Genomic DNA, 21,685 nt, shown 5'->3' on the forward strand with positions numbered 1-21,685 from the left:
AGAGTGAAGTAAGTCAGAAAGAGAAAGACAAATACCGTATGCTAACACATATATATGGAATTTAAGAAAAAAAAATCTCTTGCTGCTTTTTAAGAGTTTCTCTTTGTCTTTAATTTTTGGCAGTTTAATTATAACCTGTCTCAGTGTAGTTCTCTTTAATTTTTTTTTTTTTTTGGTTTTCTTTGAGCTTCCTAGATTAGGATGTCTATTTTTCTTTTCTGTTTTTGCCAGGTGAGAGAAGTTTTTAGCCATTATTTCTTTAAATAAGCTTTCTGCCCTCTACCCCCACTCCTTCTCCTTCTGGGACTTCTATAATGTGGATACTGGTCTGCTTGATGGTGTCCCATAAATCCTTTAATCTGTCTTCACTCTTTTTCATTCTTTTTTTTAATTTTAATTTTTTGCTCCTCTGATTGGATGAATTCTATTGCTCTGTCTTCAAGTTTGCTGATCCTTTCTTTCACTTAATCTAGTCTGATGTTGAAACTCTCTATTGAAAGTTTCAGTTCAGTTATTGTATTCAGCTCTATGATTTCTATTTTGTACTCATTCTAACCATTTTTAAGTGTACAGTTCAGTGGCATTAAATACATTCACTTTGTTTTGCCATCACCATCGTCCATCTCCAGAATATTTTTTTTTATTCTTCCCAGACTGAAACTCAGTACCCATTTAACACTAATTCCTCATTCTTCCCTTCCCCCAGCTCTTGGCAACCACCATTCTACTTTCTGTCTCCATGGATTTGACTGCTCTAGTTTCCTCATGTAAGTGGAGTTATGCAGTATTTTTCTTTGTGACTGACTTCTTTCACTTAGCATAATGCCCTCAATGTTTATCCATGTTGTAGCATGTGTCAGAATTTTCTCCTTTTATTCTGACACATGAATAGCATTCCATTGTGTGAAATACATATGGAAAAATACATATTTCATTTTGTTTATCCATTCATCTGTTGATGGATACTTAGGTTGCTTCTACCTTTTGGATATTATGAATAATGCTGCCATGAACATGTATGTACCTGTACTTGTTTGAGTCCCTGCTTTTAATTCTTTTGGGTATATGTACAGAAGTGGAGTTGCTGGATCATACGGTGATTCTATTTTTAATTTTTTAAGGAACTGTTACATTGTTTTCCGTACTGGCTGTGCAATTTTACATTTCGACCAGCAGTGCACAAGGGTTACAGTTTCTCCACGTTCTTCCTAATACATGTTATTTTACTTTTATATTTTAATGATTATAGTCTTCCTAATGATTATGACAGGGTATCTCATTGTGGCTTTGATTTGTATTCCCCTGATAGTTAGTGATGTTGAGCATCTTTTCATATGCTTATTGGCCATTTGTATATCTTTTTTGGAGAAATGAGTATTGAAGTACTTTGCCCATTTTAAAGATTAGGTTGTTCATTTTGTTGAGTTACAAGAGTTCCTTTTATATTCTGGATACTAGACTTTCAGACAAATGATTTGCAAATATTTTTTTTCATGCTGTAGGTTGTCTTCACTTTCTTGGGAGTGTCCTTTGACTCACAAAAGTTTTAAATTATGATGGAATCTAATTTTGTTGCTCATGGTTTTAGTGTCATATCTAAGAATCCATTGCCAAATCTAAGGTCATGTATATTTACTCCTATCTTTTCTTCTAAGAATTTTATTGTTTTAGCTCTTATGTTTATGTCATTGATCCATTTTGAGTTAATTTTCGTACACAGTGTGAGGTAGGGTTCCAACTTTATTTATTTACATTCATTCTGGTTTCTTTTTATTAACTATATCGTGCCCCTGTTTATTCCTAATAATGCTTTTTTCCTCCTTTGAGTCTATTCATGCTAATGTTAACATAGGTATGTCAGCTTTCCTTTGGCTAATATTTGCTGTGAACATATTTTTTCCATCCTTTTATGTGGCAAAGTCCCCAGTGCTCACTAAGTATCCATCTTCTTGCCTACATTTCTGATCCTTTTTCCATTTAGTGTGGGGCAGTTTAAATACTATTGCTCGTGGGGTTGAGAAGAAGTGATTTGCATCACTTTAGATCAAGGCAATTGAGAGCTGGTATTTCTCTTCTATATTTCTTTTCTGATGCCAGATTTACCTTAGAAGCTATGAGCTGAGTTTATGGTGTTACCACTTGGAGGGAGCTTGGATCTCTGAGTTACTATTTGAATGAGAGCTCCTGGTGACTCCCATCATATTTTGCATGAAAAACAAAGAAACTTTTATTGTGTTAAGCCACCAAGATTTCAAGGTTTATTTATTGCCATTCCATAGCCTGGTCAGCCTCAGTTGACTAATACAGAGATTGGAGCTTTGAAGTGGTGTGCTGCCATGATAAACTTAAAATATATGCCTTTGACTTCGCTGCTGGGTATTGATGGGTAGCAGGTGACAAGAAATGGAAACCACCTGGAAAAAATGGAAATCAATGACAAGAAGTGACAGAACATTTGGTAAAAACTGTAGGACAGACTACATTCTGTAGAAGTTAGATAAGAGATTGTTAGCCGTGGAAGTTGGTTTCATTACTCAATTTTGTCAAAGTGTTAAGAGAAAGAGATAATCTCAGGAAACAGTTGACCAGTTTGCAAATCGAATTAATAGGGAATAAATCCAGAAATTTGGGGCCTTTCAGGACTTTAAAGGGTGACCAGTTCCAGATTTCAAATAGTAAGAAATGGAATTTTAAAAGGTTTGAGCAGTGAAACGTCAGTAAAAACTCTCAGTTAGAGAAAATTACTCAGGTTAGCACTGCAATCAAGGGTGTGGCCTTACATTATATTTTTTTAGACTGACTTATGGTTGCCATCACTTAGTTGAGAGAGAGAGAGGTGAGAGAGGAGGGAAGGAGAAATAGGAGTTAGGCCAAGAAATTACAGGATGAGAGAAAATATTTGTAAATGATTTGTCTGAAAAGGGTCTAGTATCCAGAAAATAAAGGGCAAAGAAATAAAGCAGATTTGAAAATTATGACTTTAAAAAGTTTTATATGTGTTTTAATTGCATGACAAAGTTACTGAAGACAACTAGATGAGAAACTTCTACGTTTTTGATGGTAGTGTACTGCCAAAGGAACTTCAAACTAGATTATACAAGCTTTTGACTATTTGAGAATTAACACAACTCTTGAGCCCTTTACTTCCAGGAAGTAAACTGGAAAAGCCATGCTACTTTCAAGGAGAGTATATTTGTATTTAAGTCTTTTATAATATTTTATGCTTTCTGTTTACTATACTTTTTATTTGATATCATTAAAAATCTTATTTCCTCTCTTACGTGTTTTTCTGATTTTAATGTAACATGTATAATTGACTTAGAGTCTACAATTAAGCAACATGTCTTCTTCTAAAAACGACAATGACCTTAGAAAGTTGTCAGACACTGCCTTTATCATCCTACATGTTACTGTTATTTAGTATTTACTGCCACTTTTATGTATTGTTTCCCAAATGAGTCATCATCTTTATTGTTACTTAGATTTATCCACAAGTTTATAGCTTGACTTGCTTACCTTCTTTCTAGCACCCTACTCTTTCCTTCTTAGTATCTTTTTCGTCAAGAGTTTGAGTGGTAAATCGTCTGTTTACTTGAAAATGTCTTTATGTCTCCCTCACTGTTGAATGACAATTTAGTTTGATATCCAATTTCAGACTGACAGTTGTTTTTCCAGTAGCACTTTGAGAATGTTACTCCATTGCTATTTGGCCTGCATGTTATTAACTTTTTTTTTTTAATTATGAGGATTTCAAATAAATGCAAAAATAGAAGAATAAAGAACTCAGGTTCAACAGTTATAAACTCGTGGTTAATTCTGTTTCTTTTCTACGTTCCCTACCACTTCCTCTATTCTCATATTATTTGGAGCAAATTATAGACTTTATATCATTTCGTGTCTAAGCATTTCAATATATATTGCTAAATGGCCAGAAAATATAACCACAGTATCATGATCATGGCTTAGAAATTAACGATTTCTTCTATCACCCAATATTCAGTCTGTGTTCAAATTTTCAATTGTTTCATGAGTGTAATAAGTTTCCTTACAGTTTGTAATCACCTAGAAAATAATGTCCACGCATTGTTTGAATCAGCATACAAAAGATCTGCTCATTGAATTGGCTCCTTCCCTACTCGATTTTATTTAGTCTACGGCTTTTAGTACCATGTTGATACTGATAACTCCAAATTTATATTTCTTCTCTTGCACTCTCTTAGGCAGCCTGTGAGATGGCTACCAATGTTTCCCACATCCTGGTAATCACGCCCTTGTGTAATCCCCTCCTCTTAAATGTGAGCTGTGTGTTTTTTTGTTTTTGGTTTTTTTTGGGGGGGTACGCGGGCCTCTCACTGTTGTGGCCTCTCCCGTTGCAGAGCACAGGCTCCGGACACGCAGGCTCAGTGGCCATGGCTCACGGGCCCAGCCGCTCCGCGGCACGTGGGATCTTCCCGGACCAGAGCACGAACCCGTGTCCCCTGCATCGGCAGGCAGAGTGAACTGTGTTTTATGGTTTGTTTTTAGTGAATAAAATGTGGTCAGGATCATGGGATGTCTCTTGTGAGATTAGGATACAGAAAAACTGTGTCTTTTGTCCTGGGTGCCCGCTTTCAGTCTCTCTTTTTCTGAGCCCTTGTTCTGAGGGAAGCAAGTTGTCACATTGTGAGTAGCCTTATGGAGAGGCCTGTGTGGCATGGAACTGAGCTTTCTCATTAACAGCCTGGAAAGCCCCAATGCCTGCCAACAGCTAAGTGCATGAGCCTTGAAGTGGATCCTATGTTAGTCAAGCCTTGAAATGGTCGCAGCCCTGGCCTACACTTTGACTGTCGCTTTGTGAGAGTCTGAGCCAGAGGCATTCGGTTAAGCTGTGCCCAGATACCTGACCTAAGGACACTAGTGATTAATAAATGTTCCCTATTTTAAGCTGCTCAATTTTGGGATAATTTGTTATGCAGCAATAGATAACTAACACACCATCCTTCAGCCTATTCTCAACAGAAAGTTTTCTTGTTAAAATCTAAGTCAGCTCATGTCCGCCCTCTGCTCAGAATCTTTCAGTGGTTTCTTATCTCACCAAGAATAAAAATTAAAGTGCTAACTCTGACCTGTAATGCCCTACAGGATCTCAGCAGCTTGTCTCCTCTCTGGCCTCACCCCTTACCCTCTTCCTCACTGCTCATGCTACTCCAACCACAGTAGCTCCCTTGCTGCTTTTCAGACATGCCAGGCAGTTCCTCCCAAAGACCTTTGCGCTTGATCCTTTTTCTTCCTGGGATGATCTGCCAGAGATATTCATTTGTTCCCCTCCTCACCTTCTTCAGTTCTGTGCCCAGATGCCATCTTCTCAGTGAGCCCTATTTAAGACTGAGCTTCACCTTCATCAGCCTCTGTTCTAGCACATGATTCTATGGGCTGGTGGGGCTGTTGCTCTGGTTTGGACTGGCTTAGGTAGTCTGAGGCGCATCGGTGCTCTTTCCTGGATCTGTCATCCGCTCCTGAGTTGGTTGGCAGCTGGATGATCCAGATGGTCTCACGCGCTGGTCTGTCTGTTGGACTGTGTTCAGCTAGGGTGCCTTGGCTCCCTTTCACATAGTCTCTCACCCTCCTGCAGGACAGCTCAGGCTTGTTTACATGTGGTTTCAGGATTCCAAGGCAGTGAGAGGGCAAGCCACAGTGCACAGGCACTTTTCAGGTTTGCTTCTGTTACATTTGCTATTGTCTAATTGACCAAAGTAAGTTACATGGCTAAGTCTGGAGTTAGTTCCTAAGAAGTATACCAATGGGAAAGAATACTTTCTATTGTATCTATCACATCTGATTTCTGTTTTAGAGTTTTTCTAGAATCTCTCAACAATGATCACACTTCCATCGTTAGCTTATCTTCCAGAAAATTGTTTGAGACCTCTTAGCTGATGGTAGCACCTTTCCTTTGTCTACTTTGAGAGGGTTTTCACTGAGAGAAGAGGTAAACGTGTAGTGAGCTAGCCACCTTTAATCATAAATCATATTATGGATGTTAATCCTTTGGCTTTTATACTTTGTATTTTCTTACAATCTTTCCTGCATCTTTAAAGATTTTAAAAAGATTTCTATGTATGCAAATATATTTATCTTTTCCTTTAAGACTTCTGGGCTTTGAATCTTAATCGATTTTGAATATATATGTATTTATGTACATATTATATATAGAAACATATACATAAATTTTATTTATTCTTTATATATATACATATGTATGAACCCAACTTAATTACTTTTCAAATGGATGTTCAGTCTTCCTGCCGCTATCCATTGGCTATATTTCCCCCAGTGATTTGAAAGCCTACCTCCTCATATATCCTGTTTCATTAATTTTTTTTGATGATGCCTATTTCAGTTGATTTAATTATAGTAGTTTAGAGTTTTTCTATTGATTCTGTAAGTACTTTTAAGTAGATAGTTATATTGTTTGCAAATAATGACATACTGTTTTTTCCTTTCTAACATTTATGCCCTTCTTTCTTGTTATCATTTTATCATATTAACGAGGGCATTCAGAACATTTTTGAAAATGGCAGTGATAATAGACTTTGTTACCTAGTTTTATTTGAATTTCTCTGTAGTATTTCATAATTTACAATTTTTAATGTTTGCTTTCTGATACTTTTTCTAGTTAAGGCAATTTCCTTCTATGTCTAGCTTACGTCCCTCTAATTTTCTTTGTCAGAAAATTTTGGTTAATTTGTATTTTTTTTTTTTTTGTGCATGTGAGCTTTAGAATCATCTTATGTTGTTTCAGAAAACTCCTGTGGACTTTTCCCTTGGATTTCATAAAATTTATAAATTAATTTAAAGAAAATTGCCATCTTTATATTCCAAGAACTGGATATAGCTTTCAATTTATTTGACTTTTTTTATGAACCATTTTAGAATTTAAAGTTTTTTTTAAAATTTAAATTATATATATTCCTTAGGAATTTATTTACATGGGTATTACACATTTTGTTGTTATTGTAAATGGTTATTTCCTAACTATTTTATTTGTGTATAGGGAAATGATTGGTTTATATATTAATTTTGTTTCTAGTCACATTACTAAATCCTCTTTTTAATATAATATTTATGATGATTCTTTTGGGTTTTCCAGATATATAATATCACATACAAAAGAATGTTAGGATCACAAAACCTTAGAAAGTACCAAAGAGGCAGGTTTAGATGCTACATAGATGCTACAATGTGGCTAGGGTCACAACGCAGGGAAGAATATCTAGTGATACCATGGGAACTATACCGGAAGAGTATTCTATTGAAAATACCACTATGGTGTTTGGGCTAGGCAGCAGAATGTCTGTCCCAGTAGTCCAAAAGGATCAGATAATTCTATTACTACAAATGTCAGAAGGACCAGATATTCACACGTGGCTGCCATCTGACAATGCTCACTTCTGCAACTAAGTCTTTTTTGGGTGTATGAATAGCAGGAACTGGTAACATGCCAGCACCTTAATCGCAGTGGAGTCTGGTATAGAGTTGTTAGGTTTCCAACGTCTAATAGCACAGGGAGACAAGGTAGAAATAGTTTGAGTGATTGAACCTCTCTACAGTATCCCACAGTTCACCTCTAGATGGGATACTTAACATCCATATTCACCCTTCTTAAGGTTGGTAACATTATTAAACTTTCAAGAAATAACATAATAACTTGCTTCTGCCTCATTTAATGTAATCAGTTCGTATACAGGAAAACTAGACATGTAAGTGTACCATGTGAAATTCTAGTTACGGGGAGAATTTACTTTGCTCTATTCTCTTTTAGGGCCAACTATCTATGAGTTTTTAAGATTATACCCGTGGACTTACTTCTGTGTACTATTGGCATATCATACATCTACTTTCCCTCCTTCAGTTAGCTGGTCATAGGATACCATAAAAGTAGGTTTTAGGAAATGATGGAAACGTGATAGGAGTAGGCCTACTGGAGTATTAATCACCTGGTTATGCAACTTAAAGCTTTTAGGACCTGTTCAAACCCAACCATATATATACATAACACTTCCATTTGATTAGTACTCCTGTGAATGCCTGATGATGTCAGTCTGTGAAGAGCGGTTCAGGTTGCAAGATCATATAGTCTGAAGATCACATGGTCTGAATTTTAGCCTCTATCAGAGCCCAGTAGTGAGCTAAAAGCTTTCATAAAAGAAACATACTTACGTACTATATTAGATTCCTGTGGCTGCCATAACAAAGTACCACAAACTGGGTGGCTTAAAACAACAGAATTTTTTCCCCCTTCTGTTTCTGGAGGCCAGAAGTCCAAAATCAAGGTATTGACAGTGTTGATTGCTTTTGGAGGCTGTGAGGGAGAATCTGTTCCATGCTTCTCTCCTAGCTTCTGATGGCTGCCAGCAATCCTATGCATTCCTTGGCTTGGAGACGTGTTACTCCAGCCTCTGCCTCTGTCTTTATATTGATGTCTCCTCTGTGTGTCTTTTCCCCTTCTCTTACTTATAGGATATTAGTCATTGGATTTAGGGTCCAGTCTAATCCGGAATGGTCTCATCTTGAGATCCTTAACTTAATTACACCTTGCAAAGACCCTTTTTTCTTTGCAAGGTTATAAGGTTATAGCCACAGGTTCTGAGTGGACATATCTTTTGGGGCACCATCACTCAATCCACAGCATATACCAATGAGGGCGTGTCTTTGCTTACAAACCTCAGGAGCCTCTGCTGTGATTCTCCTAGAGGGGCTTAACACAGGCTCTGCCACAGACCCTAAGTCATAAAGGAAAAATAGTAGAGCTCCTTGCCCAGTAGACTCAGGTAGCTGAGGAGTCTTGTACTGTGGCATGTTACAAATCTGGCAGCCTATGTTTTGTTCAATAAAAATGGTGAAAGCAACATAGCTATATGTGATATATATTGCCTCCAAAATCCAAAATGGTCTACCAAGTGTTCTGCCTCTTACTATTTATTATGGAGGATATTTTTGATTGTGGTTTAGACCACTAGACCATTACAGGTGGATGTGTGTGTGTGTTAAGACTCTGGCACACCTGCTTCTTCAAGGCATCTAATGTACCTGCTACTTCAGGTCTTTCTCTTAGATGATATGTTAGTTTCCTATTGTTGCTGTAACAAGTTATCACAAACTTAATAGCTTAAACAACACAAATTTATTATCTTACAGTTCTGTAAAATGGGTCTCATTGGGTAAAATCAAGGTGTTAGCAGTGCCTGTTCCTTCTGGAAGCTGCAGGAGACAATCTGTTTCCTTGTCTTTTCCAGATTCTAATGGCTGTTTGCATTTTTTGGCTCATGGCCCCCTTCCTCCATCTTCAAAGTCAGTGGTATTGGGCTGAGGTCTTTACACATGGCCATCTCTTTGGTTTTCTTTTCTGGCTCTTTCTTCTACTGTTAAGAACCCTTGTGATTAAATTAAGACCACAGATAACCCAGGATAATTTTCATATTTTAAGGTCAGTTGATTAGCAACCTTAATTCTGTTTTGCCCTGTAACCTAACAGGTTCTGGGGATTAGGATATGGACATCTTTGGGGGCATTATTCTATCTACCACAGACAGTGAGATTTTTAGGGTCCAGGTAGAAGAAGAACCAGATGATAAAGATCTGAGGCATCTGAGGCAATATGATTGGTGAAGGTATACTGGCATCACTACTAAGCAAAAATGGAAACTTGCTCCTGGCATCTCCTGCTTATTGGGATAGAGAAAACAGCACCTTTTTCTATTAATGGCTACATACAGGTGCCAATGCCTGTGTTGATTTGGTTCAGTAAAGAGACCATATTTGGAACAATATTAATTATTGCAATCATTACCTGATTACACTTAAGACAACTCATTGTCATTCTCTATTGCTTATCTATCATGTGCACAGATCAAACAAGTAAAATAACAGAAATCATTGCCCTTGTATATACTTTCTTGGTATAGAAAGGTTTTTGGTTTAATGTTTTGGTGATGGTGCAGGTGATATTCAGAGGTTTCCATTTGGCCCTCCCTACCATAACAATCCTCATTCTATGGGTCAGGGAGACAAGATGGGCATTCCACAAGTTACTGATTATACCTGTTTTGACACACTTTTCCATAATTGGGCAGATTATGATAGGATGAACTTGTAGACCCATGAGTGTGTTCATAGATGTGAACCTAATAACTTCCATTCATCACCTGACTTCTTCTGCTAATCATATATCTTTTCCTGAAGTGGACCACAGTCTTACTTTAGGTACTCAGAAATCATCATTAGGAGACTTCTTCAGTGGTCCAATGGTAAAGAATCCACCTTCCAATGCGGCTGACGTGGGTTCGATCCCTGGTTGGGGAACTAAGATCCCACATGTCGTGGGGCAACTAAGCCCATGAGCCACAACTACTGAGCCCTCATGCCTCAACTAGAGAGCCCACGTGCTGTAAACTACAGAGCCCATGCACTCTGGAGCCCGAGTGCCACAACTAGAGATAGAAAATCCATATGCCACAACTAGAGAGAAGCCTGCACACTGCAACTAAGAGCCCGAGCATCACAATGAAAGATCCTGCATGCTGCAACCCGATGCAGCCAAAAAAAAAAAAAAAAAAATCATTATTAGTTTAAAGCCAGTGTTTAATATTCCACCAAAGGTCTGAGTAATTGGGTTTTGATTTTGTGGATCCAATCTGAGAATTTTTCTTTTTTTTGATAACAGAAAAATAGCTTATTAATGCATACAGCATGCATCATGGGAGAAACTTAAACCAAAAGTAACTCAAAATGGCAACTTTGAGTTCCAGCTTATCTTCAACAAAAAACATTAAATTTGTAGAGAAGTGACAGACACAGGAAGGCAGTTTTAGCCTTCCAAGGGCAGCAAACTGGAAAGGTAAATATATGGGTGAAAACTAATGAGGTAAAGTTTGTTCATAGATTACTCTGGTCCCACCTCTGGGCTGATAAGAGTCTGTCTCCAGTATGAGTTTTTCTTTAGGTTGGTCAGTTCATCCTACTCACATTTACTGATATGACTGAGATATTTAATCTTAGTGCTTCTTATTTATATCATACTTTTCTGATTTCATGCTTTTTTTTTGATAAATGTTTTTCACCATAAAAATCTGTGACTTTTTCATTTATTTTCTGGATGCCTTGTGTTTGTATGCTCTTTTTTTTTTTCTTAATTTGGAATATTTATAATCTGTTTTATATAATAGATTTAATTTTTAATTTAGGTAGTAACTAGTGATTCCTCACTGTGAGTGTAAGGAAATTTATTTCTTACTACTTCTTTCCACCTCATGCTCTCCTCTTTATTATATGACTATAGCTTTAAAAAATCTTAGTTCTTTTACACCATTAAACAATATGTTTCTACTTTTACCACTTAATTTTCAGCTTTTTAACATTTTTTGGAACCACATTGCAATAAATTTAAGGAAAACAGTATTCACATATGGTAATTCTCTTCTTCTGCTACCCTTCCTGACATTATTGAATATGTTGTTATGTCTTTATCATCATAGTTTATAACACTTGCATCCTATTAAATAGTGATGATTCCCACCATTGTTTTGGCCTATATTCTATATTTAAGTTGATTTTAATGCTCACAGCTAGGCCTTTTACCTCAACTCTATTGATGCCTTTATTGGGAGAAGTTTGTCTGCCTTTTGTGACAGGAACTTGTGAACTATTTTCCTTGATTTTTTGCTTGTAAATAGCTGTCCCTTGCCTGTATATTTGAATGACAGTTTTGCTGGGTATAAAATTCTTGGGTCCACACTTTCTTTTCCTGAATATTTTTTTAAAGACATAGTTCTTCAGTTTTTTAACATTGAATAATGTTTTTAAAGAATCTCAAGCCAACCTGCTTTTCTCTTCTTATGCCCAATATGATTTTCACTTTTCCTTTTTGCTCATATGCCCATAGGATTCTTTCTTTATCTTCGACATCCAATAAGTTTAGTAGAATATGTCTCAGTTTTAATTAATTGTTATCAGTTATTCCTGAAATGCAGTGTACTTTCTAGTCTATTGTTTCAAATCTTTTATTTCAGGAAAGTCTTCTTGAAGTATATATTTGATATTTTTTAATTCATTTGTTCGCTTTTCTTCAGGAACAGCAAATTTTGTGTAAGTTGAATACCTCTCCGTGCCCCCTTTTAGTCTTTCATAGCTATCTTGTCTGTTTTTAAACAAAGTGTTTTCAAGATTTCTATAGGAGTACACAGTGATGACTCATGTTTGCATAAGCAAGTCTTATAAAAGAACCTGAACAAATATTTAGTCAAGTTTAAAACACAGTTATTAACTGTTTTTTTTATTTCTTCAGGTTTTCAAAATTCATTTCTACAAATTGTATTTCCAGAGAAAATCCAAGCAAATACAAGTGATAATTCAAAAGTAGAAAATGTAAGAGATTTTCCATAATGTTGTTATATGAAATTTCTTATTTTTATTACATAGCAGTGAAATACATCAATTCCATTATAGTATGACTATAACTAACCAATATTACTATTGATAAGGAATGTAAAGTTTTGATGGTAAAAGCAAACATATAAATCAGAATGTTCTAATTTGTCTAACATTTGTCATTTCCTCATGGTAAAACAATTTTTTAAAGTTCAAAGAGAGAATATAATGTAAAAGAATTAGGGTATTATCTGAATGGTATCTAGATGATTCAAATGAAGAGAATAATTTTCTCCAAAATGGTTAAGGAGAATCTGTTTTAACTAAAACCTGGTTCCTCAATCTCTACCCTTGTACCTACCAGTTCTCAGAGAGTATAAACCCTTTCTTCTGTTATTTTTGTTAGAAAGGGCAATATTTCATCCTATTCATTGATTTATTTAACAGATATTTCTCTGGACTTGTGTGCATAACTACATGCTAAGATCCTTAGGAGATAAAAAAAGAAATACAAAAAAGCAAGCCTTGCTTATAAGTGGCCAATCTTTTGATAACACTTTATTTTTACCAGTTTTAATGAAGTATAACGTATACACCACAGAATTCACCCATTGTAAGTGTACAGCTCAATGATCATTAGTACATGAATAGAATTATGTAAACATTACCACAAATCCAGTTTTAGAACATTCTGATTGCCTTAAGTTCCTTCCTGCCTATGTGCAGTTTTTCTCTGCTTCCATCCCCAGCCCTCGGCAACTGCTGATCTGTTGTGTGTTTCTATAATTTTGCATTTTCTAGACATTTCATAAAACTGAAATATGTGATATGTAGGACTTTGCATTGAGCTTCTTTCACTTAAGATTATCCATTTTGCAACATTTATCAATACTTCATAAATTTTTTATTTCTTAATACATGTAGATAACACATTTTGTTTATCCATTTACCAGTTAAATTCAAGATTTTTTTCAGATATTGACTATTTTGAGTCATTCTGCTATGAATATTTATGTATGGACATATAGTTTTCTTTCTCTTGGGTAGATTCTTGGAAGTGAAATTGCTGTGTCGTATGGTAGGTTTATGCTTATCATAGTAATAAACTGCCAAACTATTTTCCATAGTGACTTATTAGTTTACATTTCCCATCAGCAATATATGATGATTCAATTTTTCCACATACTTGTCAACACCTGATGTTGTCTCTTTTGATTAAATTTATTCTAACAGGTGTGTACTGATACCTCATTTTAGCTTATATTTGCATTTCTCTAATGAAAAATGCTGTAGAGCATCTTTCATGACCTACTAGCTATCTAAATACCTTTTTGGTGAAATGTCTATTAAATTATTTGCCCATTTTAATTTTTTAACCTATTATTATTTTTAACATATTTATTGGGCTATAATTAGTGTATAATATTATATTAGTTTCAGGTGTACTATGCAGTGATTCAGTATTTTTTTACCAGTATTTTCAGATTACCACAATAAGTCCAGTTACCATCTGTCACCCTACAAAGTTGGTATACAATTATAATTATTTTTTAAAATTTATTCATCCTGGTATATATGTATATACTTATTTACTGAAGTATAGTTGTTTTACAATATTGTATTAGTTTCAGATGTACAGCATAGTGATTCAGTATTTTTACAGATTGTCCTCCATTATAGGTTATTAAAAGATAATGGCTATAATTTCCTATGCTATACAGTATATCCTGTTGCTTATCTATTTTACATATAGGAGTTTGTATCTGTTAATCCCATATCCCTAATTTGTCCCTACCTGTTTCCCTGTCCCCTAGGTAACCACAAGTTTGTTTTCTATATCTGTGAGTCTATTTCTGTTTTGCATATACATTCATTTGTATATTTTAGATTCCACATATAAGTGATATCATAAGTATTTGTCTTTCTGTGACTTATTTCATAAGCATAATACTCTCTAGGTTCATCTTTATGGCTACAAATGGCAGAATTTCATTCTTTTTTATGGCTGAGTTATATTCCATTGTATATATATATATACTACATCTTCTTAATCCAGTCATCAGTTGATGGGCATTTGGGTTGCTTCCACGTCTTGACTATTGTAAATGGTGCTGCTATGAACATTGGGGTACATGTATCCTTTCAAATTAGTGTTTTGTTTTTTCCAGATATATACCTGAAGTGGAATTGCTGGATCTTACAGTAGTTCTATTTTTAGTTTTTTTGAGGAACCTCCAACTGTGTTCCACAATGTCTGCACCAAGTTAACATTCCCACCAACAGTATACAAGTATTCCCTTTTCTCCATATCCTTGCCAACATTTGTTATTTGTAGACTTTTTGATGATAGCCATTCTGACAAGAGTGAGGTGATATCTCAATTTTGTTTGTTACAGTATTGTTGACTATATTCCCTATGTGTACCTTACATCCCCTGCTTGATTGATTGACTGATTTTTAAATTGTAGTATAGTTGATTTATAACATATTAGTTTCAGGTGTACAACATAGTGATTCAATATTTTTATAGATTATACTCCATTTAAAGTTATTACAAAATAATGGTCACATATCCCTGTGTTGATATAACCTTTTTGCTTATTTTATACATAGTAATTTGTACTTTTTAATTCCATACCCTTATCCTGCCCCTCCCCACTTCCTTCTCCCCACTGGTAACCACTAATTTGTTCTCTATATCTGTGAGTCTGTTTCTGTTTGTATACATGGTACAATTACCATGGAATAGAGTTGGAGATTCCTCAGAAAAAGTGAAAATAGAACTACCATATAATTAAGCAATTCCAGTTCTGTATACATATACAAAAAACCCCCTGAAAACACTAATTCGAAAAGTTACATGCACCCCAATGTTCTTAGCAGCATTATTTACAATAGCCAAGATATGGAAGCAACCTAAGTGTCCATCAACAGATGAAGGGATAAAGATATACACACACACACATACATATACATACAATGGAATATTATTCAACCATAAAAAAGAATGAAGTTCTGACATTTGCAACAAAGCAGATGGACTTAGAGGGTATTATGCTTAGAGAAATAAGTCAGTAAGGTAAAGACAAATTCTCTGTTATCACTTATATGTGTAGTATAAAAAATAAAACAAATGAATATCTATAACATTGAGTGTATAACAATGATATCTCATTGTGGTTTTGAGTTGCATTTTTCTGATGATTAGTGATGTTGAACATTTTTTCATGTGCCTGTTGGCCATCTATAGGCCATTTTTGGAAAATGTCCGTTCAGGTCTTCTGCCCATTTTTTGATTGGGTTGTTTGGGGTTTTTTTTGCTATTGGGTTGTATGAGCTGTTTATATATGTTGGATATTAATCCCTTATCGCTTGTATCATTTGCAAATATTTTCTCCCATTTACTAGTTGTTTTTCCATTTTGTTGATGGTTTCCATTGCTGTGCAAAAGCTTTTAAGTTTAATTAGGGTCCATTTGTTTATTTTTGCTTTTGTTTCTTTTGCTTTAGGAGACAGATTTGAAAAATATTGCTATAATTTACGTCAAAGAGTGTTCTGCCTATGTTCTCTTCTAAAAGTTTTATGGTTTCTGGTCTTACATTGAGGTCTTTAATCCATTTTGAGTTTACTTTTCTATATGGTGTAAGGAAATATTCTAATTTCATTCTTTTACATGTAGCTGTCCAGTTTTCCCAACACCACTTATTGAAGAGACTGTCTTTTCTCCATTGTTTCTTGCCTCCTTTGTTGTAACTAACTGGAAGTTCATGGGTTTATATCTGGGCTGCTCTCATGCATTGATCTATGTGTCTGTTTTTGTGCCAGTACCATGCTGTTTTGATTAATGTAGGTTTGCAGTACAGCTTGAAGTCAGGGAGCATGATACTTCCCGCTCTGTTCTTCTTTCTCAAGATTGCTTTGGCTATTTGGTGTCTTTTGTGGTTCCATATAAATTTTAGGATTATTTGTTCTAGTTCTGTGAAAAATGTCATGGGTATTTTGATAAGGATTACATTAAATCTCTGGATTACTTTGAGTAGTATGGACATTTTAACAATATTAATTCTTCTAACCCAAGAACACAGGATAACTTTCCATTTCTTCATATCATCTTCAGTTTCCTTCAACAATCTTTTATAATTTTCAGAGCATTTTCACCTCCTTGGTTATGTTTATTCTTAGGCATTTTATTCTTTTTGATGCAATTTTAAACACAATTGTTTTCTTGCTTTCTCTTTATGAGTTTATTATTAGTGTGTAGAAAAGCAACAGATTTCTGTATGTTAATTTTGTGTCCTGCAACTTTACTGAATTCATTTATTAGTTCTAATAGTTTTTTGGTGGAGACTTAAAGGTTTCTTTATATAGTATCATATCATCTGCAAATAGTGACAGTTTTACTTCCTCCCTTCCAATTTGGATGCCTTTTATTTATTTGTCTTGTCTGACTGTTGTGGCTAGAACTTCCAATACTATGTTGAATAGGAGCGGTGAGAGTGGGCATTCTTGTCTGGTTCCTGATTTTAGAGGAAAAGCTTTCTGCTTTTCACCATTGAGTAGATGTAAGATGTGGGTTTGTCATAAATGGCCTTTATTATGTTGAGATATGTTCTCTCTATATCAACTTTGCTGAGAGTTTTTATCATGAATATATGTTGAATTTTGTCAGATGAATTTTATGCATTAATTGAGGTGAATATGTGATTTTTATGCTTACTTTTGTTAATGTGGTGTATCAGATTGATTGATTTTCAAATATTGAACCATCCTTGCATTCCTGGACTAAACCTTACTTGATCTTGGTGTTTGATCCTTTCTGTATATTGTGTTTGGTTTGTTTATATTTTGTTGAGGATTTTTGCATCTATGTTCATCAGCAGCATTGGGGTGTAATTTTCTTTTTGGTAGTGTCTTTGGTTTTGGTATCAGGGTGATGATGGTCTTGTAGAATTAATTTGTGACTGTTCCAGCCTTTTCAATTTTTTGGAATAGTTTGAGAAGGTTAGGTATTAACTCTTCTCTGTATGTTTGGTAGAATTCCCCTGTGAAGCCATCTGATCCTAGATTTCTGCTTGCTGGAAGTTCTTTAAAATTACAAATCCAATTTCACCAATAGTGATCTGTCTGTTCACATTGTCTGTTTCTTCCTGACTCAGTCTCGGAAGCATGTATGTTTCTAGAAATTTGTCCATTTCTTCTAGATTGTTGAGGTTGTTGGCATATAACTGTAGTATTCCCTCTCTCTTATGATTTTTTGTATCTCTGTGATATTGATTGTTATTTCACCTCTTTCATGCCTGATTTTGTTTATTTGGGTCTCCTCTTGTTTTCTTGATGAGCCTGGCTAAAAGTTCATCAATTTTTTATCTTTACAAACACCAGCTCTTGGTTCCTTGATCCTTTCTTTTTTTGTTTGTTTTTGATCTCTATTTATTCCCTCTATGATCTTTATTATTTCATTCCTTCTGCTAACTTTGGTCTTTATTTGTCCTTCTTTTTCTAATTCCTTTAGATGGTAGGTTAGGTTGTTTGATGTTTTTCACATTTTTTGAGGTCGGCCTGTATTTCTATAAACTTCCTTTTTAGAACTGCTTTTGCCACATCCCATAGATTTTGGAAAGTTATGTTTTTATTTTCATTTGTATTGAGGTATTTTCTGATTTCTCTTTGATTTCTCCATTGACCCATTGGTTTTTTAGAAGCATATTGTTTAGTCTCCATGCGTTTGTGCTTTTGTCATTTTTCTTCCTGTAATTGATTTCTAATTTCATAACGTTGTGGTCAGAAAATATGCTTGATATAATTTTTATCCTTAAATTGTTGAAATTTGTTTTATGGCCTAGTGTGTGATCTGTCCTGGAGAACGTTCCATCTGTGCTTGAAAAGAATGTGTATTCTGATGATTTTGGATAGAATTTCCTGTAGATATATATTAAGTCCAACTGGTTATTATGCCATTTAAGGCCACTGTTCCCTTATTTTTTCTGTCTGGATGATCTGTTCATTGATGTAAGTAAGGTGTTAAAGTCCCCTACTATTATTATATTATTGTTAATTTCTCCCTTTGTGTCTGTTAATGTTTGCTTTGTATATTTATATAAATATAAAATAATAAAATATATAAAATTTATATAAAAACATACGCACCCAATACAGGTATTGGGTGCATATATGTCAATCAGTGTAATATCCTCTTCTTGTATTGATCCCTTTATCATTATATAATGCCCTTCTTTGTCTTTTGTTTTAGACTTTGTTTTAAGGTCTATTTTGTCTGATATGAGAATTGCTACCCCCCACTTTCTTGTTGTCACTATGTGCATGAAATATCTGTTTCCATCCCTTCACTTTCAGTCTGTGTGTGTCTTTAGCTCTGAAGCAATTCTCTTGTAAGAAGCATGTAGATGGGTCTTGTTTTTTTTTAATATAGTTAGCCACCTTATGTCTTTTGATTGGACCATTTAATCCATTGACATTTAAAGTAATTATTGATAGATATGTACTTATTGTCCTTTTGTTACTTGTTTTCTGGTTCTTTTTGTAGTTGTTCTCTGTATTTCTACTTTTTTTTGTTTCTTCCCTTGTGGTTTGATGATTTTCTGTAGTGTTATGTTTGTGTTCCTTTTGCTGTAGTTTTTGTGTATCTGTTGTAGGTTTTTGATTTGTTGTGACTATGGGGTTCATATATGTTGACCTATAACTCTATCTACTTGTTTTAAACAGGTAGTCCTTTAAGTTCAAACACATTCTTAAAGAGCTACATTTTTTTACTCCCTCCCCCACATTTTAAATTATTGTTATCATATTTTATATCTTCATGTTTATTCCATTACTGATTATTGTAATTATGTTTGATTTTACAGTTTTGTCTTTCAGTCTTCATGCTAGCTTATTTAAGTTGTTGATCCTCAGCCTTTACTGTATATTTGCCTTTACTAGTGGGATTTTTCCTTTCCTGTAGATTCTTACTTCTTATTACAGCCTTTCTTTTTCACTTAGAGAAGACCCTTTAACGTTTCTCTTATGTTATGTTTAATATTGATGAACTCTTAATTTTTGCTTGTCTAAGAAGTTCTTTATCTCTCCTCCAATTCTAAATGATAATTTTGCTCTGTAGAGTATCCTAGTTTGCAGGTTTTCCTTTTCAGGACTTTGAATATATCATGTCACTGCCTTTTGGCTCACAAGGTTTCCACAGAATAATCAGCTGATAGCCTTATGGGAGTTCCCTTGTGTATGACTCTACCTTTCTCTCTCTTTTTTTAAATTAGTTATGCATTTTATACATATTAGTGTATATATATCAATCCCAACCTCCCAGTTATCTTTCTCTTGCTGCCTTTCAAATTCTCCTTTTATCTTAACCTTTTGCCATTTTAATTATCATATATGTCTTGATGTAGTCTCTTTGGGTTCATCTTGTTTGGGGTCCTCTGTGCTTCCTGCATCCAAATTTCTGTTTCTTTTTCAGGTTTGGGAACTTTTCAGCTATAATTTCCAACCCCCAGTCCCTGGCCATAATCCCTTTATAATTTCAGTTTGGGTTGTTGGTTCCCTGGCTCTTGAGATACTACTGCAAGAGTTAGTAACCTTCTCTGGAGAACTGTCTTTCAGTTATTGAGCTGCCTGGGAGTTACTCGACCCCATCCCCCAGGGTAACCTTTCAGCCAGTGCCTAATTGTTACATGGGTCTAAAAGCCCAGCTCTACTGTCTCAGGTGGGAAAGACTCTGAGGCACAAGTTTTACTCTAGAGCTTCCCCGAAGTATCAGGCTAAGGCTAGAATTTACCTGAAATCATATTTTCTTTTTTTTTTTTTTTTTTTTAATGTGGTGCACGGGCCTCTCACTGTTGTGACCTGTCCCGTTGCGGAGCACAGGCTCCGGACGCGCAGGCTCAGCAGCCATGGCTCACGGGTCCAGCCGCTCCACGGCATGCGGGATCCTCCTGGACTGGGGCACGAACCGATGTCCCCTGAATCGGCAGGTGGACTCTCAACCACTGTGCTACTAGGGAAGCCCTGAAATCATATTTTCTTTAGCTTTATCTTCCTCCCTATTTTGCTTCTCTTACTTCCTTGCAGGTTCCTCCAGTGAGTGCTCCCTAAATAAAGCACTGACAAAAGTATCCTCATTTCAGACCCTGCTTCTAGGAAACCTGACACTAACTGACTAGTCCATAGTTTTTATTAAACAGAAAGATAAATTCTCAATGTAGGTCACTGTAAATTCAGATAAATCTACTTCTTCTGAGACCCCCAATGCTTAAAGGTCTACAGGGTTTCCAGACCTTTACTAAAATATGTTTTGTGAAGATGAGAGATATTTCTTTCCTGGAATCCTATGATTGTTTTTTGAAAATTAATTTTTATTGGAGTATAGTTGATTTAAAATGTGTTATTTTCTGCTGTACAGCAAAGTGAATCAGTTATACATATATCCTCTCTTCTTTTAGATTCTTTTCCCATATAGGTCATTACAGAGTATTGAGTAACATTCCCTGTGCTATACAGTAGGTTCTTATTAGTTATCTATTTTATATATAGTAGTTTGTATATGTCAATCCCAAGCTCCCAATTTATCCCTCCCTTCCTCCTTGGTAACCATAAGTTTGTCTTCTATATTTGTGACTCTGTTTTATAAATAAGTGCACTTGGACCATTTTTTTAGATTCCACATATAAGCAATATCATATGATATTTGTCTTTCAAATATTTGTCTGATTTACTTCACTCAGTATGACAATCTCTAGGTCCATCCATGTCACTGCAAGTGGCATTATTTCGTTCTTTTTTATGGCTGAGTAATATTCCATTGTATATATGTGTATATATATATATGTATATATATATATATATATATATGTATGTGTACCACATCTTTATCCATTCATCATCCATTGATGGATATTTAGGTTGCCTCCATGTCCTGGCTGCAATGAACATTGGGGTGCATGTCTCTTTTTGAATTATGGTTTTCTCTGGATATATGCCCAGGACTGGGATTGCTGGGTCATATGGTCATATGGTAGCTCTATTTTTAGTTTTTTAAGGAACCTCCATGCTGTTCTCCATAGTGGCTGTACCAATTTACATTCCCACCAACAGTGTAGGAGGGTTCCCTTTTCTCCACACCCTCTCCAGCATTTATTGTTTGTAGATTTTTTGATGTAGATTTTTTGATGATGGTCATTCTGACTGGTGTGAGGTGATACCTCATTGTAGTTTTGATTTGCATTTCTCTAATAATTAGTGTTGTTAAGCATCTTTTCATGTGTCTCTTTGC

The 21,685-nt window shown here is 35.2% G+C and overlaps 1 protein-coding gene across 2 annotated transcripts in view; it reads left to right on the forward strand.

The window, feature by feature from the left end:
* Window positions 1-21,685, forward strand: part of ADAM32 (ADAM metallopeptidase domain 32) — a 164,824-nt gene that overhangs the window by 5,290 nt on the left and 137,849 nt on the right. For both annotated transcript variants that reach the window (XM_027122882.1, XM_027122883.1), the window contains exon 2: window positions 12,320-12,399. In XM_027122882.1, coding sequence (XP_026978683.1) covers window positions 12,320-12,399 — 80 coding nt within the window. The remainder of the gene's footprint in view (window positions 1-12,319; window positions 12,400-21,685) is intronic.

This window comes from Aethalodelphis obliquidens, unplaced genomic scaffold (assembly GCF_003676395.1).
Source record: "Aethalodelphis obliquidens isolate GAN/ISIS:26980383/991018 unplaced genomic scaffold, ASM367639v1 scaffold25, whole genome shotgun sequence".
Lineage (NCBI taxonomy): Eukaryota > Metazoa > Chordata > Mammalia > Artiodactyla > Delphinidae > Aethalodelphis > Aethalodelphis obliquidens.